Source organism: Saccoglossus kowalevskii, chromosome 16, assembly GCF_978046115.1.
Source record: "Saccoglossus kowalevskii chromosome 16, keSacKowa6.1, whole genome shotgun sequence".
Lineage (NCBI taxonomy): Eukaryota > Metazoa > Hemichordata > Enteropneusta > Harrimaniidae > Saccoglossus > Saccoglossus kowalevskii.
This window is the reverse complement of record NC_140656.1, coordinates 6,285,505-6,309,459: the sequence shown is the minus strand read 5'-3', so window position 1 is coordinate 6,309,459 and position 23,955 is coordinate 6,285,505. Positions and strand designations below refer to the sequence as shown.

The 23,955-nt window shown below is 35.6% G+C and overlaps 1 protein-coding gene across 1 annotated transcript in view; it reads right to left on the bottom strand.

The window, feature by feature from the left end:
* Positions 1-2,212: 2,212 nt before the first annotated feature.
* LOC102805220 (transcriptional adapter 2-alpha-like) overlaps positions 2,213-23,955 on the bottom strand; it is a 32,139-nt gene continuing 10,396 nt past the window's right edge. Inside the window, exons 9-15 of the mRNA XM_085491669.1 lie at positions 22,916-22,959; positions 17,747-17,857; positions 17,216-17,287; positions 4,161-4,293; positions 3,767-3,804; positions 3,442-3,515; positions 2,213-2,504 (exon numbers count right to left, since the gene is read on the bottom strand). Of these exons, the coding sequence (XP_085347795.1) occupies positions 2,319-2,504; positions 3,442-3,515; positions 3,767-3,804; positions 4,161-4,293; positions 17,216-17,287; positions 17,747-17,857; positions 22,916-22,959 (658 nt within the window). The 3' untranslated portion in view covers positions 2,213-2,318. The remainder of the gene's footprint in view (positions 2,505-3,441; positions 3,516-3,766; positions 3,805-4,160; positions 4,294-17,215; positions 17,288-17,746; positions 17,858-22,915; positions 22,960-23,955) is intronic.

Sequence of the window (23,955 nt, the reverse complement as noted above, 5' to 3'; positions counted from 1 at the left end):
CTGTGTTGCATTCTTATTTGTCCTGCATTACAAAACTTTGTTCTGTTACTTCACATCCATAATGATATTCAGTTTTGCTGAACTATGAGGTTATAACGGATCAACACGCCAAGCATCGAAGTCCTGCTAGTTTAATATAGACAACATACATTGGTTGTCATGGTGACAACTGCCAAATAAAGTTCCTGCCAGGCTATTTAAAACTGGTGTGGGCGGTGCTTTGTTGGCAATAGATTTAGTTTTTTTGGCGAGAAAATTACAAAATGGGTTAGGAATGCAAGACTGTTAATAGTGTCTGTGTTTTCGTGGATGGTCTAATACACAAGTGGAAAATTTATCTGACAGACAAGTTGTAATTCTCAAAAAAAAAAAAGGCTATTGCTCAAGTGATTGGTCCAAAAGGAGTTGTCACTGCAATACCTACATCTTGTGCTTGAGGCCAAGTGAAAACAACTCAGTGGGAGATGCAGCTTGAAGTGACTCGTGCTTCGGCAACTGTATAAACCAGCAATAGTGACATGGTGGTGCACTAGTTAAACTCCATCATCCTCAGACAAGCTTCTACTCTGGCTAAACCTCAAAACAGTATGTTGCCTCCAAAGTGCTTCCATTCCAGTATGAACCACATGGCACAGAAGTTGTAGGGATGAAAATGGTGAACTCTGTATTACTGCCAGTGACTTTGATACGAACTCATTATCATGTTATGACATACACACTACAATCATTATATAATATTGGGACACTCACAGAATTAATGAGCTAATTCATATTTAAATGCACATCCATGTGAAAAGAGCCAGCCATCATTACAAGCAAGGTAATTTTATTGGCATTCCTGAAATTACAGTTTTCAAAATTATATTCTATATTGAGAGATGAATCAAACCATTGTTAAGCAGAAATTATTATTCAATGCATATGAACCCACTTCAGGGCACATGTTTATGAGAAGAGTCCTTTGACTTTTTTTTTCCTTTGAGAATGTCTTCCATATGAGCAATTACAGTTTATTATTGTTTTGTTTAGTTACATTGCAATCAACCTCAAGGTAACATTTATGTACATGCTTAAAAAAAAATGACTACTTAAATATTTCCATGCATATATATGACCTTGCATTCTCATTAATAGTTTACTGAAATTATATTGTACTGTAAAAATACAAAAACAAGCAGCCTGTCGGCTGAGATAGCTCCGCTGTTAGCAATGCACATGGCAATTAAAGAACAGAAGATATCATTAGAAAATGAACAAATCTGAGAGAGGTCCACATGTAGTACCTATATGTATAATATATCAAAGCAATTGGACTTGCGGTTTTCAACAAGAAGTCGAAAATATCACTTTTTACCAAAAATTACAAAAATATTCATCAAAATTAGAGAATTAAAGATATCATTATGAAATGAACAAATCTGAGAGAGGTCCACATGTAGTACCTATATATGTAATATCAAAGCAATTGGACTTGCGGTTTTCAACAAGAAGTCGAAAATATCACTTTTTACCAAAAATTACAAAAATATTCACCGAAATTAGAGAATTAAAGATATCATTACAAAATGAACAAATCTGAGAGAGGTCCACATGTAGTACCTATATATGTAATATCAAAGCAATTGGACTTGCGGTTTTCAACAAGAAGTCGAAAATATCACTTTTTACCAAAAATTACAAAAATATTCATCAAAATTAGAGAATATCATTACAAAATGAACATATCTGAGAGAGGTCCACATGTAGTACCTATATATGTAATATCAAAGCAATTGGACTTGCGGTTTTCAACAAGAAGTCGAAAATATGACTTTTTACCAAAAATGACAAAAATATTCACCAAAATTAGAGAATTAAAGATATCATTACAAAATGAACAAATCTGAGAGAGGTCCACATGTAGTACCTATATATGTAATATCAAAGCAATTGCACTTGCGGTTTTCAACAAGAAGTCGAAAATATCACTTTTTACTAAAAATGACAAAAATATTCACCAAAATTAGAGAATTGAAGATATCATCATGAAATGAACAAATCTGAGAGAGGTCTACCCAAGGTACATATACACCAAGTATCAAAGCATTCAGGCTTGTAGTTTTCAAGAAGAAGTCGAAAAAGTAAAACATTGACACGGACGACGGACAATCACTCATATGATAAGCTCCGCTCGACAAAGTCGACAGCGGAGCTAAAAATGTGTATGTCCATGTTGATATTTCAATTCATTAAGGTGTTATATGCACAGGCTGTGTACAAGTAATTAAAAGTGTACAGATTTATAGATAGTCGCACGGCTTTTGTTGTCATGACGTCATTCATTTAATGTTGAGCATCCCCTGCTGTACCATGAAATCAAACAACTTCCTGGTTTTATTCACATCGATCTTAATCAAATTCCTGGCTTGTTTGAGTCGTAGAAATCCCTGTTTATTGCATTCACTGACAAGTATCTTCTTGTATTCAAAGTATGCTTCTGGAATGATTCGTACATGTGCACACATCTAAAAAGGAGAACATAGCATAACTGTGACATATACCTTGCTGTTATTCAGCGTTGCTATGATACTGTATCACATGCTTAAATTTCTCACAAATTAGCACTTTAAACTCAAATAGTTGAAAATTTGTCAATGTGGTCATTGGTTCACTTTGTGTATGATGTATGGGAAAGACAATGATGTAACACATTATTATCGACCTTGAGACAATATTAATATAAAATATTGCATTTCTACTTCGTACTATATCAATATATGCAGAACATCTCTCATTGAATACTGTAGACTACTTTATTTTTGCTTGGAATTTATTTTCGCTGGAGGGATAGTTCCGTGAAAATAAAATCCAGCGAATATACTTTTTTTCCTATATTTCACATTAAGCTGATCAAAAATCAGTGAAAATAAATTCCATACAAAACACCCAAAAAGCCTTTTCAGCGAAAATTAATTCCAGCGAAAATAAAGTATTCCACAGTATCACGATCAACAAGTTGGCATGGTACTGCAGGTGTTGGTGTCTTATAACCAAATCAAAATAATCAAGGCAATTGGCATGTAAGTTTTCCAATTGCAGGATTCTGTTGGATAAGATTTCTAAAGGCCTTTTTGATGCTTACACAGGTCAGTAAGAGGCTTTCTTACAAATCACACAAAGTGGAAATCCAACTCGAATATAAAAAAAATCAACTTGAGATGCAACATTATCACCACACATAGCATTCAAACACCAGTGCAGTGTTTTAGCATGCATATTTGCTAGTCAGTAAGCATTGCTTTCAAACAAGCGTACACAACCTCATCGTCCTCACAGTCAAAGTACTGGACAATTGTCTGAAAGCAACATAGCTAACTGACTGTCAAATTTGCTCACTAACGTGCTGCACTGGTTTTCAAAAGGTACATGCAGCAGCAGTCCCGGTAATACAAATGTAGTTACCTCTTTCTCAGCTTCAGTCAGTTTGTCATAACCTGGGAAAGACTTGACATCAAGTGGAGGTGCACTTTTTCTACCTAAATAAAAATAACATTACCTTCTATGAACTGCTGTCTAGGTGGATCAAAAAATAATAATAATAGGCATTAAGCTATCACAGTGTGAACCAGGCCCAGTGCACCTAAGGTATCACCCAACATGCACTGAAGGAATTTTTGCCAGAAGCTTTGGCCACCCCATTGATCCAGCAGACAAGTTTAATTAGGTCATAACTACAGAAATATCTAACAATGTCCATGATAAATGGTTCAGAGATAATACTACTCACTTATAGAAGGAAACACAGTGAACATCTGACCACTATCCCTGTAAATATCAAGTACTATAAGTTATATATATGGTATGCATACCCAGATTGGGTAAGTTAAAAGTAGGGTATGTACACCAAGATTGGGCAGATTGGGTAAGTGAGGTAAAGGGTATACACACCCAGACTGGGTAAGTGAGGGACAGGGTATACACATCCAGATAGGGTAAGTGAGGGAGAGGGAATACACACCCAGACTGGGTAAGTGAGGGACAGGGTATACACACCCAGATAGGGTAAGTGAGAGAGAGGGTATGCACACCAAGACTGGGTAAGTGAAGGATAAAGTATACACACTGAGAATGAGAATGTGATGAAAGGTTTATGCACACCCAGTATATTGTAGATAACTTACAGCAGTGCCTGTTTTTGTAACCATTGCTGACAAGCATTCTGATCTTCAACATAACCCAATACATCTGTCAACATATTACATTTGTATCTTTGTTCTTCCCTTCTAATTTTCAACTTTTCATATAGCCTAGTGCCTGCATGGAAAGTAATCAAATTAAAGTAGATCACACAAACATTTTGTATACACAACATAAACAACAGTTTGCATACACAACATCAACAACAGTTTGCATACACAACAACAGTTTGCATACACAACAACAACAGCTTGCATACACAACATCAACAACAGTTGGCATACACAACAACAGTTTGCATACACAACATCAGTTTGCATACACAACATCAACAACAGTTTGCATGCACAACATCAACAACAGTTTGCATACACAACATCAACAACAGTTTGCATACACAACAACAACAGTTTGCATACACATCAACAACAGTTTGCATACACAACATCAGTTTGCATACACAACATCAACAACAGTTTGCATACACAACAACAACAGTTTGCATACACAACAACAGTTGACATAAACAACAACAACAGTTTGCATACACAACATCAACAGCAGTTTGCATACACAACATCAACAACAGTTTGCATACACAACATCAACAACAGTTTGCATGCACAACAGCAACAACAGTTTGCATGCACAACAACAACAGTTTGCATACACAACAACAGCTTGCATACACAACATCAACAACAGTTTGCATACACAACATCAACAACAGTTTGCATACACAATATCAACAACAGTTTGCATACACAACATCAACAACAGTTTGCATACACAACATCAACAACAGTTTGCATACACAACATCAACAACAGTTTGCATACACAACATCAACAACAGTTTGCATACACAACATCAACAACAGTTTGCATACACAACAACAGTTTGCATACACAACATCAGTTTGCATACACAACATCAACAACAGTTTGCATACACAACAACAGTTTGCATACACATCAGTTTGCATACACAACATCAACAACAGTTTGCATACACAACATCAACAACAGTTTGCATGCACAACATCAACAACAGTTTGCATACACAACATCAACAACAGTTTGCATACACGACATCAACAACAGTTTGCATACACAACAACAACAGTTTGCATACACAACAACAGTTGACATAAACAACAACAACAGTTTGCATACACAACATCAACAGCAGTTTGCATACACAACATCAACAACAGTTTGCACACACAACATCAACAACAGTTTGCATACACAACAACAGTTTGCATACACAACATCAGTTTGCATACACAACATCAACAACAGTTTGCATACACAACATCAACAACAGTTTGCATGCACAACATCAACAACAGTTTGCATACACAACATCAACAACAGTTTGCATACACAACAACAACAGTTTGCATACACATCAACAACAGTTTGCATACACAACATCAGTTTGCATACACAACATCAACAACAGTTTGCATACACAACAACAACAGTTTGCATACACAACAACAGTTGACATAAACAACAACAACAGTTTGCATACACAACATCAACAGCAGTTTGCATACACATCAACAACAGTTTGCATACACAACATCAACAACAGTTTGCATACACAATATCAACAACAGTTTGCATACACAACAACAGTTTGCATACACAACATCAACAACAGTTTGCATACACAACATCAACAACAGTTTGCATGCACAACATCAACAACAGTTTGCATACACAACATCAACAACAGTTTGCATACACAACAACAACAGTTTGCATACACATCAACAACAGTTTGCATACACAACATCAGTTTGCATACACAACATCAACAACAGTTTGCATACACAACAACAACAGTTTGCATACACAACAACAGTTGACATAAACAACAACAACAGTTTGCATACACAACATCAACAGCAGTTTGCATACACAACATCAACAACAGTTTCCATACACGACATCAACAACAGTTTGCATACACAACAACAGTTTGCATACACAACAACAGTTGATATAAACAACAACAACAGTTTGCATACACAACATCAACAGCAGTTTGCATACACAACATCAACAACAGTTTGCATACACAACATCAACAACAGTTTGCATGCACAACAACAACAACAGTTTGCATACACAACAACAGCTTGCATACACAACATCAACAACAGTTTGCATACACATCAACAACAGTTTGCATACACAACATCAACAACAGTTTGCATACACAACATCAACAACAGTTTGCATACACAACATCAACAACAGTTTGCATACACAACATCAACAACAGTTTGCATACACAACATCAACAAGAGTTTGCATACACAACATCAACAACAGTTTGCATACACAACATCAACAACAGTTTGCATACACAACATCAACAACAGTTTGCATACACAACAACAACAGTTTGCATACACAACAACAGTTGACATAAACAACAACAACAGTTTGCATACACAACAACAGTTTGCATACACAACATCAGTTTGCATACACAACATCAACAACAGTTTGCATACACAACATCAACAACAGTTTGCATGCACAACATCAACAACAGTTTGCATACACAACATCAACAACAGTTTGCATACACAACAACAACAGTTTGCATACACAACAACAGTTGACATAAACAACAACAACAGTTTGCATACACAACATCAACAGCAGTTTGCATACACATCAACAACAGTTTGCATACACAACATCAACAACAGTTTGCATACACAATATCAACAACAGTTTGCATACACAACAACAGTTTGCATACACAACATCAACAACAGTTTGCATACACAACATCAACAACAGTTTGCATGCACAACATCAACAACAGTTTGCATACACAACATCAACAACAGTTTGCATACACAACAACAACAGTTTGCATACACATCAACAACAGTTTGCATACACAACATCAGTTTGCATACACAACATCAACAACAGTTTGCATACACAACAACAACAGTTTGCATACACAACAACAGTTGACATAAACAACAACAACAGTTTGCATACACAACATCAACAGCAGTTTGCATACACAACATCAACAACAGTTTCCATACACGACATCAACAACAGTTTGCATACACAACAACAACAGTTTGCATACACAACAACAGTTGATATAAACAACAACAACAGTTTGTATACACAACATCAACAGCAGTTTGCATACACAACATCAACAACAGTTTGCATACACAACATCAACAACAGTTTGCATGCACAACAACAACAACAGTTTGCATACACAACAACAGCTTGCATACACAACATCAACAACAGTTTGCATACACATCAACAACAGTTTGCATACACAACATCAACAACAGTTTGCATACACAACATCAACAACAGTTTGCATACACAACATCAACAACAGTTTGCATACACAACATCAACAAGAGTTTGCATACACAACATCAACAACAGTTTGCATACACAACATCAACAACAGTTTGCATACACAACATCAACAACAGTTTGCATACACAACAACAACAGTTTGCATACACAACAACAGTTGACATAAACAACAACAACAGTTTGCATACACAACATCAGTTTGCGTACACAACAACAACAGTTTGCATACACAACAACAACAGTTTGCATACACAACATCAACAGCAGTTTGCATACACAACAACAGTTTGCAAACACAACAACAACAGTTTGCAAACACAATATCAACAGCAGTTTGCAAACACAACAACAGTTTGCAAACACAACAACAATAGTTTGCATGCACAACAACAACAGTTTGCAAACACAACAACAACAGTTTACATACACAACAACAACAGTTTGCATACACAACATCAACAGTTTGCATACACAACATCAGTTTGCATACACAACATCAACAACAGTTTGCATACACAACATCAACAACAGTTTGCATGCACAACATCAACAACAGTTTGCATACACAACAACAACAGTTTGCATACACAACAACAACAGTTTGCATACACAACAACAGTTTGCATACACAACATCAACAACAGTTTGCATGCACAACATCAACAACAGTTTGCAAATACAATATCAACAACAGTTTGCATACACAACATCAACAACAGTTTGCATACACAACATCAACAACAGTTTGCATACACAACAACAACAGTTTGCATACACAACATCAACAACAGTTTGCATAGACAACATCAACAGCACTTTGCATACACAACAACAGTTTGCATACACAACATAAACAATAGTTTGCATACACAACAACAACAGTTTGCATACACAACAACAACAGTTTGCATACACAACAACAACAGTTTGCATACACAACAACAACAACAGTTTGCATACACAACAACAACAGTTTACATACACAACATCAACAACAGTTTGCATGCACAACATCAACAACAGTTTGCATAGACAACATCAACAACAGTTTGCATACACAACAGTTTACATACACAACAACAACAGTTTGCATACACAACATCAACAACAGTTTGCATGCACAACATCAACAACAGTTTGCATAGACAACATCAACAACAGTTTGCATACACAATATCAACAACAGTTTGCATACACAACAGTTTACATACACATCAACAACAGTTTGCATACACAACATCAACAACAGTTTGCATACACAACAACAGTTTGCATACACAACAACAACAGTTTGCATACACAACATCAACAGCAGTTTGCAAACACAACAGTTTACATACACAACAACAACAGTTTGCATACACAACATCAACAGCAGTTTGCAAACACAACAACAACAGTTTGCATACACATCAACAACAGTTTGCATACACAACATCAACAGCAGTTTGCAAACACAACAACAACAGTTTACATACACAACAACAACAGTTTGCATACACAACATCAACAGCAGTTTGCAAAGACAACAACAACAGTTTGCATACACAACAACAACAACAGTTTGCATAGACAACAGTTTGCATACACAACAGTTTGCATACACAACAACAACAACAGTTTGCATACACAACAACAACAACAGTTTGCATACACAACAACAGTTTGCATACACAACAACAACAACAGTTTGCATACACAACAACAACAGTTTGCATACACAACAACAACAGTTTGCATACACAACAACAGTTTGCATACACAACATCAACAACAGTTTGCATGCACAACATCAACAACAGTTTGCATAGACAACATCAACAACAGTTTGCATATACAACATCAACAACAGTTTGCATACAATATCAACAACAGTTTGCATACACAACATCAACAACAGTGCATACACAATATCAACAACGGTTTGCATACACAACATCAACAGCAGTTTGCAAACACAACAACAACAGTTTGCATACACATCAACAACAGTTTGCATACACAACATCAACAGCAGTTTACAAACACAACAACAACAGTTTGCATACACAACAACAACAGTTTGCATACACAACAACAACAACAGTTTGCATACACAACAACAACAGTTTGCATACACAACAGTTTGCATACACAACATCAACAACAGTTTGCATAGACAACATCAACAACAGTTTGCATACACAACAACAACAACAACAACAACAGTTTGCATACACAACAACAGTTTGCATACACAACAACAACAGTTTGCATACACAACAACAACAGTTTGCATACACAACAACAACAGTTTGCATACACAACAACAACAGTTTGCATACACAACAACAGTTTGCATACACAACATCAACAACAGTTTGCATGCACAACATCAACAACAGTTTGCATAGACAACATCAACAACAGTTTGCATACACAACATCAACAACAGTTTGCATACACAATATCAACAACAGTTTGCATACACAACATCAACAACAGTTTGCATACACAACATCAACAACAGTTTGCATACACAACAACAACAGTTTGCATACACAACATCAACAACAGTTTGCATAGACAACATCAACAGCACTTTGCATACACAACAACAGTTTGCATACACAACATAAACAATAGTTTGCATACACAACAACAACAGTTTGCATACACAACAACAACAGTTTGCATACACAACAACAACAGTTTGCATACACAACAACAACAACAGTTTGCATACACAACAACAACAGTTTGCATACACATCAACAACAGTTTGCATACACAACATCAGTTTGCATACACAACATCAACAACAGTTTGCATACACAACAACAACAGTTTGCATACACAACAACAGTTGACATAAACAACAACAACAGTTTGCATACACAACATCAACAGCAGTTTGCATACACAACATCAACAACAGTTTCCATACACGACATCAACAACAGTTTGCATACACAACAACAGTTTGCATACACAACAACAGTTGATATAAACAACAACAACAGTTTGCATACACAACATCAACAGCAGTTTGCATACACAACATCAACAACAGTTTGCATGCACAACATCAACAACAGTTTGCATAGACAACATCAACAACAGTTTGCATACACAACAGTTTACATACACAACAACAACAGTTTGCATACACAACATCAACAGCAGTTTACATACACAACAACAACAGTTTGCATGCACAACATCAACAACAGTTTGCATAGACAACATCAACAACAGTTTGCATACACAATATCAACAACAGTTTGCATACACAACAGTTTACATACACATCAACAACAGTTTGCATACACAACATCAACAACAGTTTGCATACACAACAACAGTTTGCATACACAACAACAACAGTTTGCATACACAACATCAACAGCAGTTTGCAAACACAACAGTTTACATACACAACAACAACAGTTTGCATACACAACATCAACAGCAGTTTGCAAACACAACAACAACAGTTTGCATACACATCAACAACAGTTTGCATACACAACATCAACAGCAGTTTGCAAACACAACAACAACAGTTTACATACACAACAACAACAGTTTGCATACACAACATCAACAGCAGTTTGCAAAGACAACAACAACAGTTTGCATACACAACAACAACAACAGTTTGCATAGACAACAGTTTGCATACACAACAACAACAACAGTTTGCATACACAACAACAACAACAGTTTGCATACACAACAACAGTTTGCATACACAACAACAACAACAGTTTGCATACACAACAACAACAGTTTGCATACACAACAACAGTTTGCATACACAACATCAACAACAGTTTGCATGCACAACATCAACAACAGTTTGCATAGACAACATCAACAACAGTTTGCATATACAACATCAACAACAGTTTGCATACAATATCAACAACAGTTTGCATACACAACATCAACAACAGTGCATACACAATATCAACAACGGTTTGCATACACAACATCAACAGCAGTTTGCAAACACAACAACAACAGTTTGCATACACATCAACAACAGTTTGCATACACAACATCAACAGCAGTTTACAAACACAACAACAACAGTTTGCATACACAACAACAACAGTTTGCATACACAACAACAACAACAGTTTGCATACACAACAACAACAGTTTGCATACACAACAGTTTGCATACACAACATCAACAACAGTTTGCATAGACAACATCAACAACAGTTTGCATACACAACAACAACAACAACAACAACAGTTTGCATACACAACAACAGTTTGCATACACAACAACAACAGTTTGCATACACAACAACAACAGTTTGCATACACAACAACAACAGTTTGCATACACAACAACAACAGTTTGCATACACAACAACAGTTTGCATACACAACATCAACAACAGTTTGCATGCACAACATCAACAACAGTTTGCATAGACAACATCAACAACAGTTTGCATACACAACATCAACAACAGTTTGCATACACAATATCAACAACAGTTTGCATACACAACATCAACAACAGTTTGCATACACAATATCAACAACAGTTTGCATACACAACAACAGTTTGCATACACAACAACAGTTTGCATACACAATATCAACAGCAGTTTGCAAACACAACAACAACAGTTTACATACACAACAACAGTTTGCATACACAACAACAACAGTTTTCATACACAACAACAGTTTGCATACACAACATCAACAGTTTAAATACACAACAGTTTGCACACACAACATCAACAACAGTTTGCATGCACAACATCAACAACAGTTTGCATACACAACATAAACAATAGTTTGCATACTCAACAACAACAGTTTGCATACTCAACAACAACAGTTTGCATACACAACATAAACAACAGTTTGCATACAGAATATCAACAACAGTTTGCATACACAACATCAACAACAGTTTGCATACACAACATCAACAACAGTTTGCATACACAACATCAACAACAGTTTGCAAGCACAATATCAACAGTTTGCATGCACAACATCAACAACAGTTTGCATACACAACATCAACAACAGTTTGCATGCACAACATCAACAACAGTTTGCATACACAACATCAACAACAGTTTGCATACACAACATCAACAACAGTTTGCATGCACAACATCAACAACAGTTTGCATACACAATATCAACAACAGTTTGCATACACATCAACAACAGTTTGCATAGACAACGTCAACAACAGTTTGCATACACAACATCAACAACAGTTTGCATACACAACATCAACAACAGTTTGCATACACAACATCAACAGCAGTTTGCATACACAATATCAACAACAGTTTGCATAGACAACGTCAACAACAGTTTGCATACACAACATCAACAACAGTTTGCATACACAACATCAACAACAGTTTGCATGCACAACATCAACAACAGTTTGCATACACAATATCAACAACAGTTTGCATGCACAACATAAACAACAGTTTGCATACACAATATCAACAACAGTTTGCATACACAACATCAACAACAGTTTGCATGCACAACATAAACAACAGTTTGCATACACAACATCAACAACAGTTTGCATACACAACAGTTTGCATACACAACATCAACAACAGTTTGCATAGACAACATCAACAACAGTTTGCATACACAACAACAACAACAGTTTGCATACACAACAACAGTTTGCATACACAACAACAACAGTTTGCATACACAACATCAACAACAGTTTGCATACACAACAACAACAACAGTTTGCATACACAACAACAACAACAGTTTGCATACACAACAACAACAGTTTGCATACACAACAACAGTTTGCATACACAACATCAACAACAGTTTGCATGCACAACATCAACAACAGTTTGCATAGACAACATCAACAACAGTTTGCATACACAACATCAACAACAGTTTGCATACACAATATCAACAACAGTTTGCATACACAACATCAACAACAGTTTGCATACACAATATCAACAACAGTTTGCATACACAACAACAGTTTGCATACACAACAACAACAGTTTGCATACACAATATCAACAGCAGTTTGCAAACACAACAACAACAGTTTACATACACAAGAACAGTTTGCATACACAACAACAGTTTGCATACACAACATCAACAGTTTAAATACACAACAGTTTGCATACACAACAACAGTTTGCATACACAACAACAACAACAGTTTGCATACACAATATCAACAGCAGTTTGCAAACACAACAACAACAGTTTACATACACAAGAACAGTTTGCATACACAACAACAGTTTGCATACACAACATCAACAGTTTAAATACACAACAGTTTGCACACACAACATCAACAACAGTTTGCATGCACAACATCAACAACAGTTTGCATACACAACATAAACAATAGTTTGCATACTCAACAACAACAGTTTGCATACTCAACAACAACAGTTTGCATACACAACATAAACAACAGTTTGCATACACAATATCAAAACCAGTTTGCATACACAACATCAACAACAGTTTGCATACACAACATCAACAACAGTTTGCATACACAACATCAACAACAGTTTGCAAGCACAATATCAACAGTTTGCATGCACAACATCAACAACAGTTTGCATACACAACATCAACAACAGTTTGCATGCACAACATCAACAACAGTTTGCATACACAATATCAACAACAGTTTGCATACACCTCAACAACAGTTTGCATAGACAACGTCAACAACAGTTTGCATACACAACATCAACAACAGTTTGCATACACAACATCAACAACAGTTTGCATGCACATCAACAACAGTTTGCATAGACAACATCAACAACAGTTTGCATACACAACATCAACAACAGTTTGCATACACAATATCAACAACAGTTTGCATACACAACATCAACAACAGTTTGCATACACAATATCAACAACAGTTTGCATACACAACAACAGTTTGCATACACAACAACAACAGTTTGCATACACAATATCAACAGCAGTTTGCAAACACAACAACAACAGTTTACATACACAACAACAGTTTGCATACACAACAACAACAGTTTTCATACACAACAACAACAGTTTGCATACACAACATCAACAGTTTAAATACACAACAGTTTGCACACACAACATCAACAACAGTTTGCATGCACAACATCAACAACAGTTTGCATACACAACATAAACAATAGTTTGCATACTCAACAACAACAGTTTGCATACTCAACAACAACAGTTTGCATACACAACATAAACAACAGTTTGCATACACAATATCAACAACAGTTTGCATACACAACATCAACAACAGTTTGCATACACAACATCAACAACAGTTTGCATACACAACATCAACAACAGTTTGCAAGCACAATATCAACAGTTTGCATGCACAACATCAACAACAGTTTGCATACACAACATCAACAACAGTTTGCATGCACAACATCAACAACAGTTTGCATACACAATATCAACAACAGTTTGCATACACATCAACAACAGTTTGCATAGACAACGTCAACAACAGTTTGCATACACATCAACAACAGTTTGCATACACAACATCAACAACAGTTTGCATGCACAACATCAACAACAGTTTGCATACACAATATCAACAACAGTTTGCATACACATCAACAACAGTTTGCATAGACAACGTCAACAACAGTTTGCATACACAACATCAACAACAGTTTGCATACACAACATCAACAACAGTTTGCATACACAACATCAACAGCAGTTTGCATACACAATATCAACAACAGTTTGCATAGACAACGTCAACAACAGTTTGCATACACAACATCAACAACAGTTTGCATACACAACATCAACAACAGTTTGCATGCACAACATCAACAACAGTTTGCATACACAATATCAACAACAGTTTGCATGCACAACATAAACAACAGTTTGCATACACAATATCAACAACAGTTTGCATACACAACATCAACAACAGTTTGCATGCACAACATAAACAACAGTTTGCATACACAACATCAACAACAGTTTGCATACACAACAGTTTGCATACACAACATCAACAACAGTTTGCATAGACAACATCAACAACAGTTTGCATACACAACAACAGTTTGCATACACAACAACAACAGTTTGCATACACAACAACAGTTTGCATACACAACAACAACAGTTTGCATACACAACAACAACAGTTTGCATACATAACAACAACAACAGTTTGCATACACAACAACAACAGTTTGCATACACAACAACAGTTTGCATACACAACATCAACAACAGTTTGCATGCACAACATCAACAACAGTTTGCATAGACAACATCAACAACAGTTTGCATACACAACATCAACAACAGTTTGCATACACAATATCAACAACAGTTTGCATACACAACATCAACAACAGTTTGCATACACAATATCAACAACAGTTTGCATACACAACAACAGTTTGCATACACAACAACAACAGTTTGCATACACAATATCAACAGCAGTTTGCAAACACAACAACAACAGTTTACATACACAACAACAGTTTGCATACACAACAACAACAGTTTGCATACACAACATCAACAGTTTAAATACACAACAGTTTGCACACACAACATCAACAACAGTTTGCATGCACAACATCAACAACAGTTTGCATACACAACATAAACAATAGTTTGCATACTCAACAACAACAGTTTGCATACTCAACAACAACAGTTTGCATACACAACATAAACAACAGTTTGCATACACAATATCAAAACCAGTTTGCATACACAACATCAACAACAGTTTGCATACACAACATCAACAACAGTTTGCATACACAACATCAACAACAGTTTGCATATACAACATCAACAACAGTTTGCAAGCACAATATCAACAGTTTGCATGCACAACATCAACAACAGTTTGCATACACAACATCAACAACAGTTTGCATGCACAACATTAACAACAGTTTGCATACACAATATCAACAACAGTTTGCATACACATCAACAACAGTTTGCATAGACAACGTCAACAACAGTTTGCATACACAACATCAACAACAGTTTGCATACACAACATCAACAACAGTTTGCATGCACAACATCAACAACAGTTTGCATACACAATATCAACAACAGTTTGCATACACATCAACAACAGTTTGCATAGACAACGTCAACAACAGTTTGCATACACAACATCAACAACAGTTTGCATACACAACATCAACAACAGTTTGCATACACAACATCAACAGCAGTTTGCATACACAATATCAACAACAGTTTGCATAGACAACGTCAACAACAGTTTGCATACACAACATCAACAACAGTTTGCATACACAACATCAACAACAGTTTGCATGCACAACATCAACAACAGTTTGCATACACAATATCAACAACAGTTTGCATGCACAACATAAACAACAGTTTGCATACACAATATCAACAACAGTTTGCATACACAACATCAACAACAGTTTGCATGCACAACATAAACAACAGTTTGCATACACAACATCAACAACAGTTTGCATACACAATATCAACAACAGTTTGCATACACAACATCAAAACAAGTCTGCATACACAACAGTGAGTGTTGAAGCCAGCATGGCCCATTAGTTACATTGTACCTCTGAATGAAGTGATTCCATTACTCATGTATTCCTTTAACCTCTTTACTTCTTTTTGCAAGTCATACTCATCTGAAACAGAAATGATGTAAACCATACAAATGAAGGAATTTAAATCTTTCTAAAAACTACACTGTCAAACAACCATAATTCGTTAGTGAATTATATAAAAAGTAAGAGATGTATTAACGAAACAATCATCAAACTAAAGCTAAAACTGAAATGTGAACACTATAGATTAAATTCAGACAACAAACTGGCAGTCAGACGGCCATTTTTGTTTTGATCTGCAAATCACAGTGACATATCTAATGTATGTATAATATGTTTGAATGAAATCCATTCATTAATAACTGAGATCCTGTTCCAGAATGGCAGTAATGTTTGAAACAGTGTCCAGACTAATTTCTGAAAATTCACCGATGCAAATGAGCAGTAAATCATACTGTACCCATAGATTCAATGTTTATTGTGCAACACTTTTTTGAAAAACATATTTCAAAAGTTGAAGAATAATCAAATTGTACTTACATATGAAACCTTCCATTAGTTTGTCATGTTTCATTGGTGACTGTAACTTCATGAATGGCCTCATTCTCTCAAATAAATCCCTTATGGTTTTACAATGCTTTCTTTCTAGCACTGAAGAAATATGACATGACATATTAGTCTTTGTTATATTAAATAATAAACAAGCAATGCATGGCACAGTCCCCGTTAGTTATCAAATTTAAGATATATAGTTTTGTTTATAAGTAATATAGATGGAATAAAACCATGTCAGGAATATGATTTTTTAACATTAAAATGATTGACATTTGTATCTGATCGTCAAACAAGTACTTGTCCATATTGAAGGAATATTGCTCTGGAACAGCATTCAAAATCAGCCATTTTGAATACATGTATATATATAACGAATATATAAAATTTGAATATAATCAGTCAAAGCATTTAAGAGATATGGCTCCAGAAGCCCAATCATTAAAACAAAATAGCTGCCAGTCAGCCATTTTGAATCCAAACTGAAAAATAAAATGACGTGCATCAGGAACCTGTAATGTCTAAAATATGTACCAAGTTTGAACGAAATCCATCCATAAATGCTTGATATTTGATGATTTCTTAGCACAAAAATGGCCACCATTTGGCCATTTGGAATAGGATCGTCAAACCAATATATCTGTTTATCTATGACATGATGTATAATGAATATTTAAAATTTGAACATAATAAGTGAAAGCAAGTCAGAGATATGGCCTGAGAACCACATTCATTAAAACAAAATGGCCGCCAGTTGGCCATTTTAAATCTAATCTGAAAAACAAAATTATTTGCATCAAGGTCCCATAATATCTAATGTATATACCAAGTTTAAACAAAATCTGTAAACAGCCGAGAAATGCTTGATTTTTAGGATTTTTTAGCACAAAAATGGACGCCATTCGGCTATCTTGAATCAGATCATCAAAAAAAAAATGATGTGCATCAAGGTCCTATAATGTCTAATGTATATACCAAGTTTGAACAAAATCCATCTGTAAACACCCGAGAAATGCTTGATTTGGATGATTTTGAGCACAAAAATGGCCGCCATTCGGCCATCTTGAATCAGATTGTGAAACAAATTGACGTGCATATGTATAATATCATGTATGATGTATGTGTGAAGTTTAATTGTGATTGGTCCAGGGATTTCTAAGATACAGGTCCGGACGCATGCACAGACGCACACACACACACACACACATGCACGCACGCACACACGGACAAAACATAAGTCCCCGTTTTCGGACTGTGTCCGAACGGGGACTAACAACACTGAAATGTGTCAGCCATTTGGAATCAGAATATGAAACAAATTACATGATGTATAGCGTAGTTGTAAAGTTTGATTGCAATCAGGCAATATATGACAGAGACATGGCTCTAGAACAGCACTTGCATTCAGCCATTTTTAATCAGATCTGAAAAAAACATTATGGTCTCAATATATATATAAATGTATAAATGTTTATTTTATGTAGCAAGATGGACAAAGTAATAAAATACACAGTAACCTTATAGTGGACACCACTCTCAAACCACCCTTATGATTAAGTTTTTTTATATTACAACAAGATCTGTAATTTTTACCAAAAATTACAAAAATAATCGACAAAATTACAGAATTGAAGATATCATCATGAAATACACAATAGAGGTCCAGCCAAGGTACATATATACCAAGTAATTGGAGTAGCAGTTTTGAGAAAGTAGCTGAAACGAACAGTTGACACAGGATGCAGAACACCAACAATGATGAACAATATACCTGTACCAACAACTCTGCCTCTCACCTTGGATGAGAGCAGAGCAAAAAAACGTATATAAAACTGATTTGGTGATACTAGTAGCACTGGTACATTGTAATTGATGATACTAGTAGCACAGGTACATTGTAATTGGTGATACTAGTAGCACTGGTACATTGTAATTGGTGATACTAGTAGCACTGGTACATTGTAATTGGTGATACTAGTAGAACAGGTACATTGTAATTGGTGATACTAGTAGCACTGGTACATTGTAATTGATGATACTAGTAGCACTGGTACATTGTAATTGGTGATACTAGTAGCACAGGTACATTGTAATTGGTGATACTAGTAGCACTGGTACATTGTAATTGATGATACTAGTAGCACTGGTACATTGTAATTGGTGATATTAGTAGCCCTGGTACATTGTAATTGGTGATACTAGTAGCACTGGTACATTGTAATTGATGATACTAGTAGCACCGGTACATTGTAATTGGTGATACTAGTAGCACTGGTACATTGTAATTGGTGATACTAGTAGCACTGGTACATTGTAATTGATGATACTAGTAGCACTGGTACATTGTAATTGGTGATACTAGTAGCACTGGTACATTGTAATTGGTGATACTAGTAGCACTGGTACATTGTAATTAGTGATACTAGTAGCACTGGTACATTGTAATTGGTTAGACTAGTAGCACTGGTACATTGTAATTGGTGATACTAGTAGCACTGGTACATTGTAATTGGTGATACTAGTAGCACTGGTACATTGAAATTGGTGATACTAGTAGCACTGGTACATTGTAATTGGTGATACTAGTAGCACTGGTACATTGTAATTGGTGATACTAGTAGCACTGGTACATTGTAATTGATGATACTAGTAGCACTGGTACATTGTAATTGGTGATACTAGTAGCACTGGTACATTGTAATTGGTGATACTAGTAGCACTGGTACATTGTAATTGATGATACTAGTAGCACTGGTACGGTACATTGTAATTGGTGATACTAGTAGCACTGGTACATTGTAATTGATGATACTAGTAGCACTGGTACATTGTAATTGGTGATACTAGTAGCACTGGTACATTGTAATTGGTGATACTAGTAGCACTGGTACATTTTAATTGGTGATACTAGTAGCACTGGTACATTGTAATTGGTGATACTAGTAGCACTGGTACATTGAAATTGGTAATACTAGTAGCACTGGTACGGTACATTGTAATTGGTGATACTAGTAGCACTGGTACATTGTAATTGGTGATACTAGTAGCACTGGTACATTGTAATTGATGATACTAGTAGCACTGGTACATTGTAATTGATGATACTAGTAGCACTGGTACATTGTAATTGGTGATACTAGTAGCACTGGTACATTGAAATTGGTGATACTAGTAGCACTGGTACATTGTAATTGGTGATACTAGTAGCACTGGTACATTGTAATTGATGATACTCGTAGCACTGGTACATTGTAATTGATGATACTAGTAGCACTGGTACATTGTAATTGGTGATACTAGTAGCACTGGTACATTGAAATTGGTGATACTAGTAGCACTGGTACATTGTAATTGGTGATACTAGTAGCACTGGTACATTGTAATTGGTGATACTAGTAGCACTGGTACATTGTAATTGGTGATACTAGTAGCACTGGTACATTGTAATTGATGGTACTAGTAGCACTGGTACATTGTAATTGGTGATACTAGTAGCACTGGTACATTGTAATTGGTGATACTAGTAGCACTGGTACATTGTAATTGGTGATACTAGTAGCACTGGTACATTGTAATTGGTGATACTAGTAGCACTGGTACATTGTAATTGGTGATACTAGTAGCACTGGTACATTGTAATTGATGATACTAGTAGCACTGGTACATTGTAATTGGTGATACTAGTAGCACTGGTACATTGTAATTGGTGATACTAGTAGCACTGGTACATTGTAATTGGTGATACTAGTAGCACTGGCACATTGTAATTGATGATACTAGTAGCACTGGTACATTGTAATTGGTGATATTAGTAGCACTGGTACATTGTAATTGGTGATACTAGTAGCACTGGTACATTGTAATTGATGATACTAGTAGCACTGGTACATTGTAATTGGTGATACTAGTAGCACTGGTACATTGTAATTGGTGATACTAGTAGCACTGGTACATTGTAATTGGTGATACTAGTAGCACTGGTACATTGTAATTGGTGATACTAGTAGCACTGGTATATTGTAATTGATGATACTAGTAGCACTGGTACATTGTAATTGGTGATACTAGTAGCACTGGTACATTGTAATTGGTGATACTAGTAGCACTGGTACATTGTAATTGGTGATACTAGTAGCACTGGTACATTGTAATTGATGATACTAGTAGCACTGGTACATTGTAATTGGTGATACTAGTAGCACTGGTACATTGTAATTGATGATACTAGTAGCACTGGTACATTGTAATTGGTGATACTAGTAGCACTGGTACATTGTAATTGGTGATACTAGTAGCACTGGTACATTGTAATTGGTGATACTAGTAGCACTGGTACATTGTAAGTGATGATACTAGTAGCACTGGTACATTGTAATTGGTGATACTAGTAGCACTGGTACATTGTAATTGATGCTACTAGTAGCACTGGTACATTGTAATTGGTGATACTAGTAGCACTGGTACATTGTAATTGGTGATACTAGTAGCACTGGTACATTGTAATTGGTGATACTAGTAGCACTGGTACATTGTAATTGATGCTACTAGTAGCACTGGTACATTGTAATTGGTGATACTAGTAGCACTGGTACACTGTAATTGGTGATACTAGTAGCACTGGTACATTGTAATTGCTGATACTAGTAGCACTGGTACATTGTAATTGGTGATACTAGTAGCACTGGTACATTGTAATTGGTGATACTAGTAGCACTGGTACACTGTAATTGGTGATACTAGTAGCACTGGTACATTGTAATTGATGATACTAGTAGCACTGGTACATTGTAATTGGTGAAACTAGTAGCACTGGTACATTGTAATTGATGATACTAGTAGCACTGGTACATTGTAATTGATGGTACTAGTAGCACTGGTACATTGTAATTGATGATACTAGTAGCACTGGTACATTGTAATAGGTGATACTAGTAGCACTGGTACATTGTAATTGGTGATACTAGTAGCACTGGTACATTGTAATTCGTGATACTAGTAGCACTGGTACATTGTAATTGGTGATACTAGTAGCACTGGTACATTGTAATTGATGATACTAGTAGCACTGGTACATTGTAATTGGTGATACTACTAGCACTGGGTATTGTAATTCTATCACAAAACTGCATTTAGTTTAACAATACATGATATACTTACTCTGTTGTTTCCATAAATTAATCAAACCATAGTCTTTTAAAATTCTAAGAACATAAAATTACATAATTATTCACAATGTAATCAATCTAATTAGGTACTATATCTATATTCTCGTACGAAAATCAAATGACTACAGCTTGAAACTTTTCCATTAAATTGTCATTGCAAACATGAAATAAGGTTAATAAATATGTTTGGGAGAAAATCAAGTACCAAAGTAAATGAAAAGAAAGCAAATGTGATGAGGGAGCAAGTGGGAACAACGCACATTAAATATGCAGATGACCAGTAATAGTGAATGGCCAATCGAAGGACAATAAAAAGGTTGAGGGAAAATTAGAATAACCAATCAATGAATAGGAATAGCATTGAAATCAAAGTTGATGCTAGTTGGCAAAAGTGTTGAGTAAATAATAGACTTTTCTATAAAGTGATGTAGAGTGGTGTTACCATTAATGAACGCAACAACAGTGACAGAAAAGTCAGGAATACTGGCATGATGAGGGGCACACAAATACCCAGTGAAAGGAGATGCTAGTTTCCTACAATGTACATACATGTAGGATGCCAAGACGATGTTCTATTTCAGCCATGTAAGTAAATAACAGAGTTTACAAATTACACAATAAATTAAATTAGAGGAGATGTTGGTGAATGACTGGAAAATGGTGACAAGGCCTTTAGGGCCAGTAGTTTTAAAATAATACAACAGATAAAATATGAGCAAACAAGAGTCAATAATTACGATAACAAGATGATGTACCCGGATGATAGTTGTCATCAACCTTGTCTACAAATCAGCATTTTTTCATATTTAAACATCTACAAAATTCAAAGATACTTCACAAATGCCATGGTCAGTCTTCTTGCCCACGTCTTTGTAACATCAAACCTTGACCACTATTAATGTAACAGTCTATTTTACAAGATCAACATAAAATATACTCCAGTGTGTTCAGAATACATCTGTCAGTCTCATCACTAATACTAGGAATATTAAAAACATCACATCTATTCTATACAACATTCACTGGCTACCC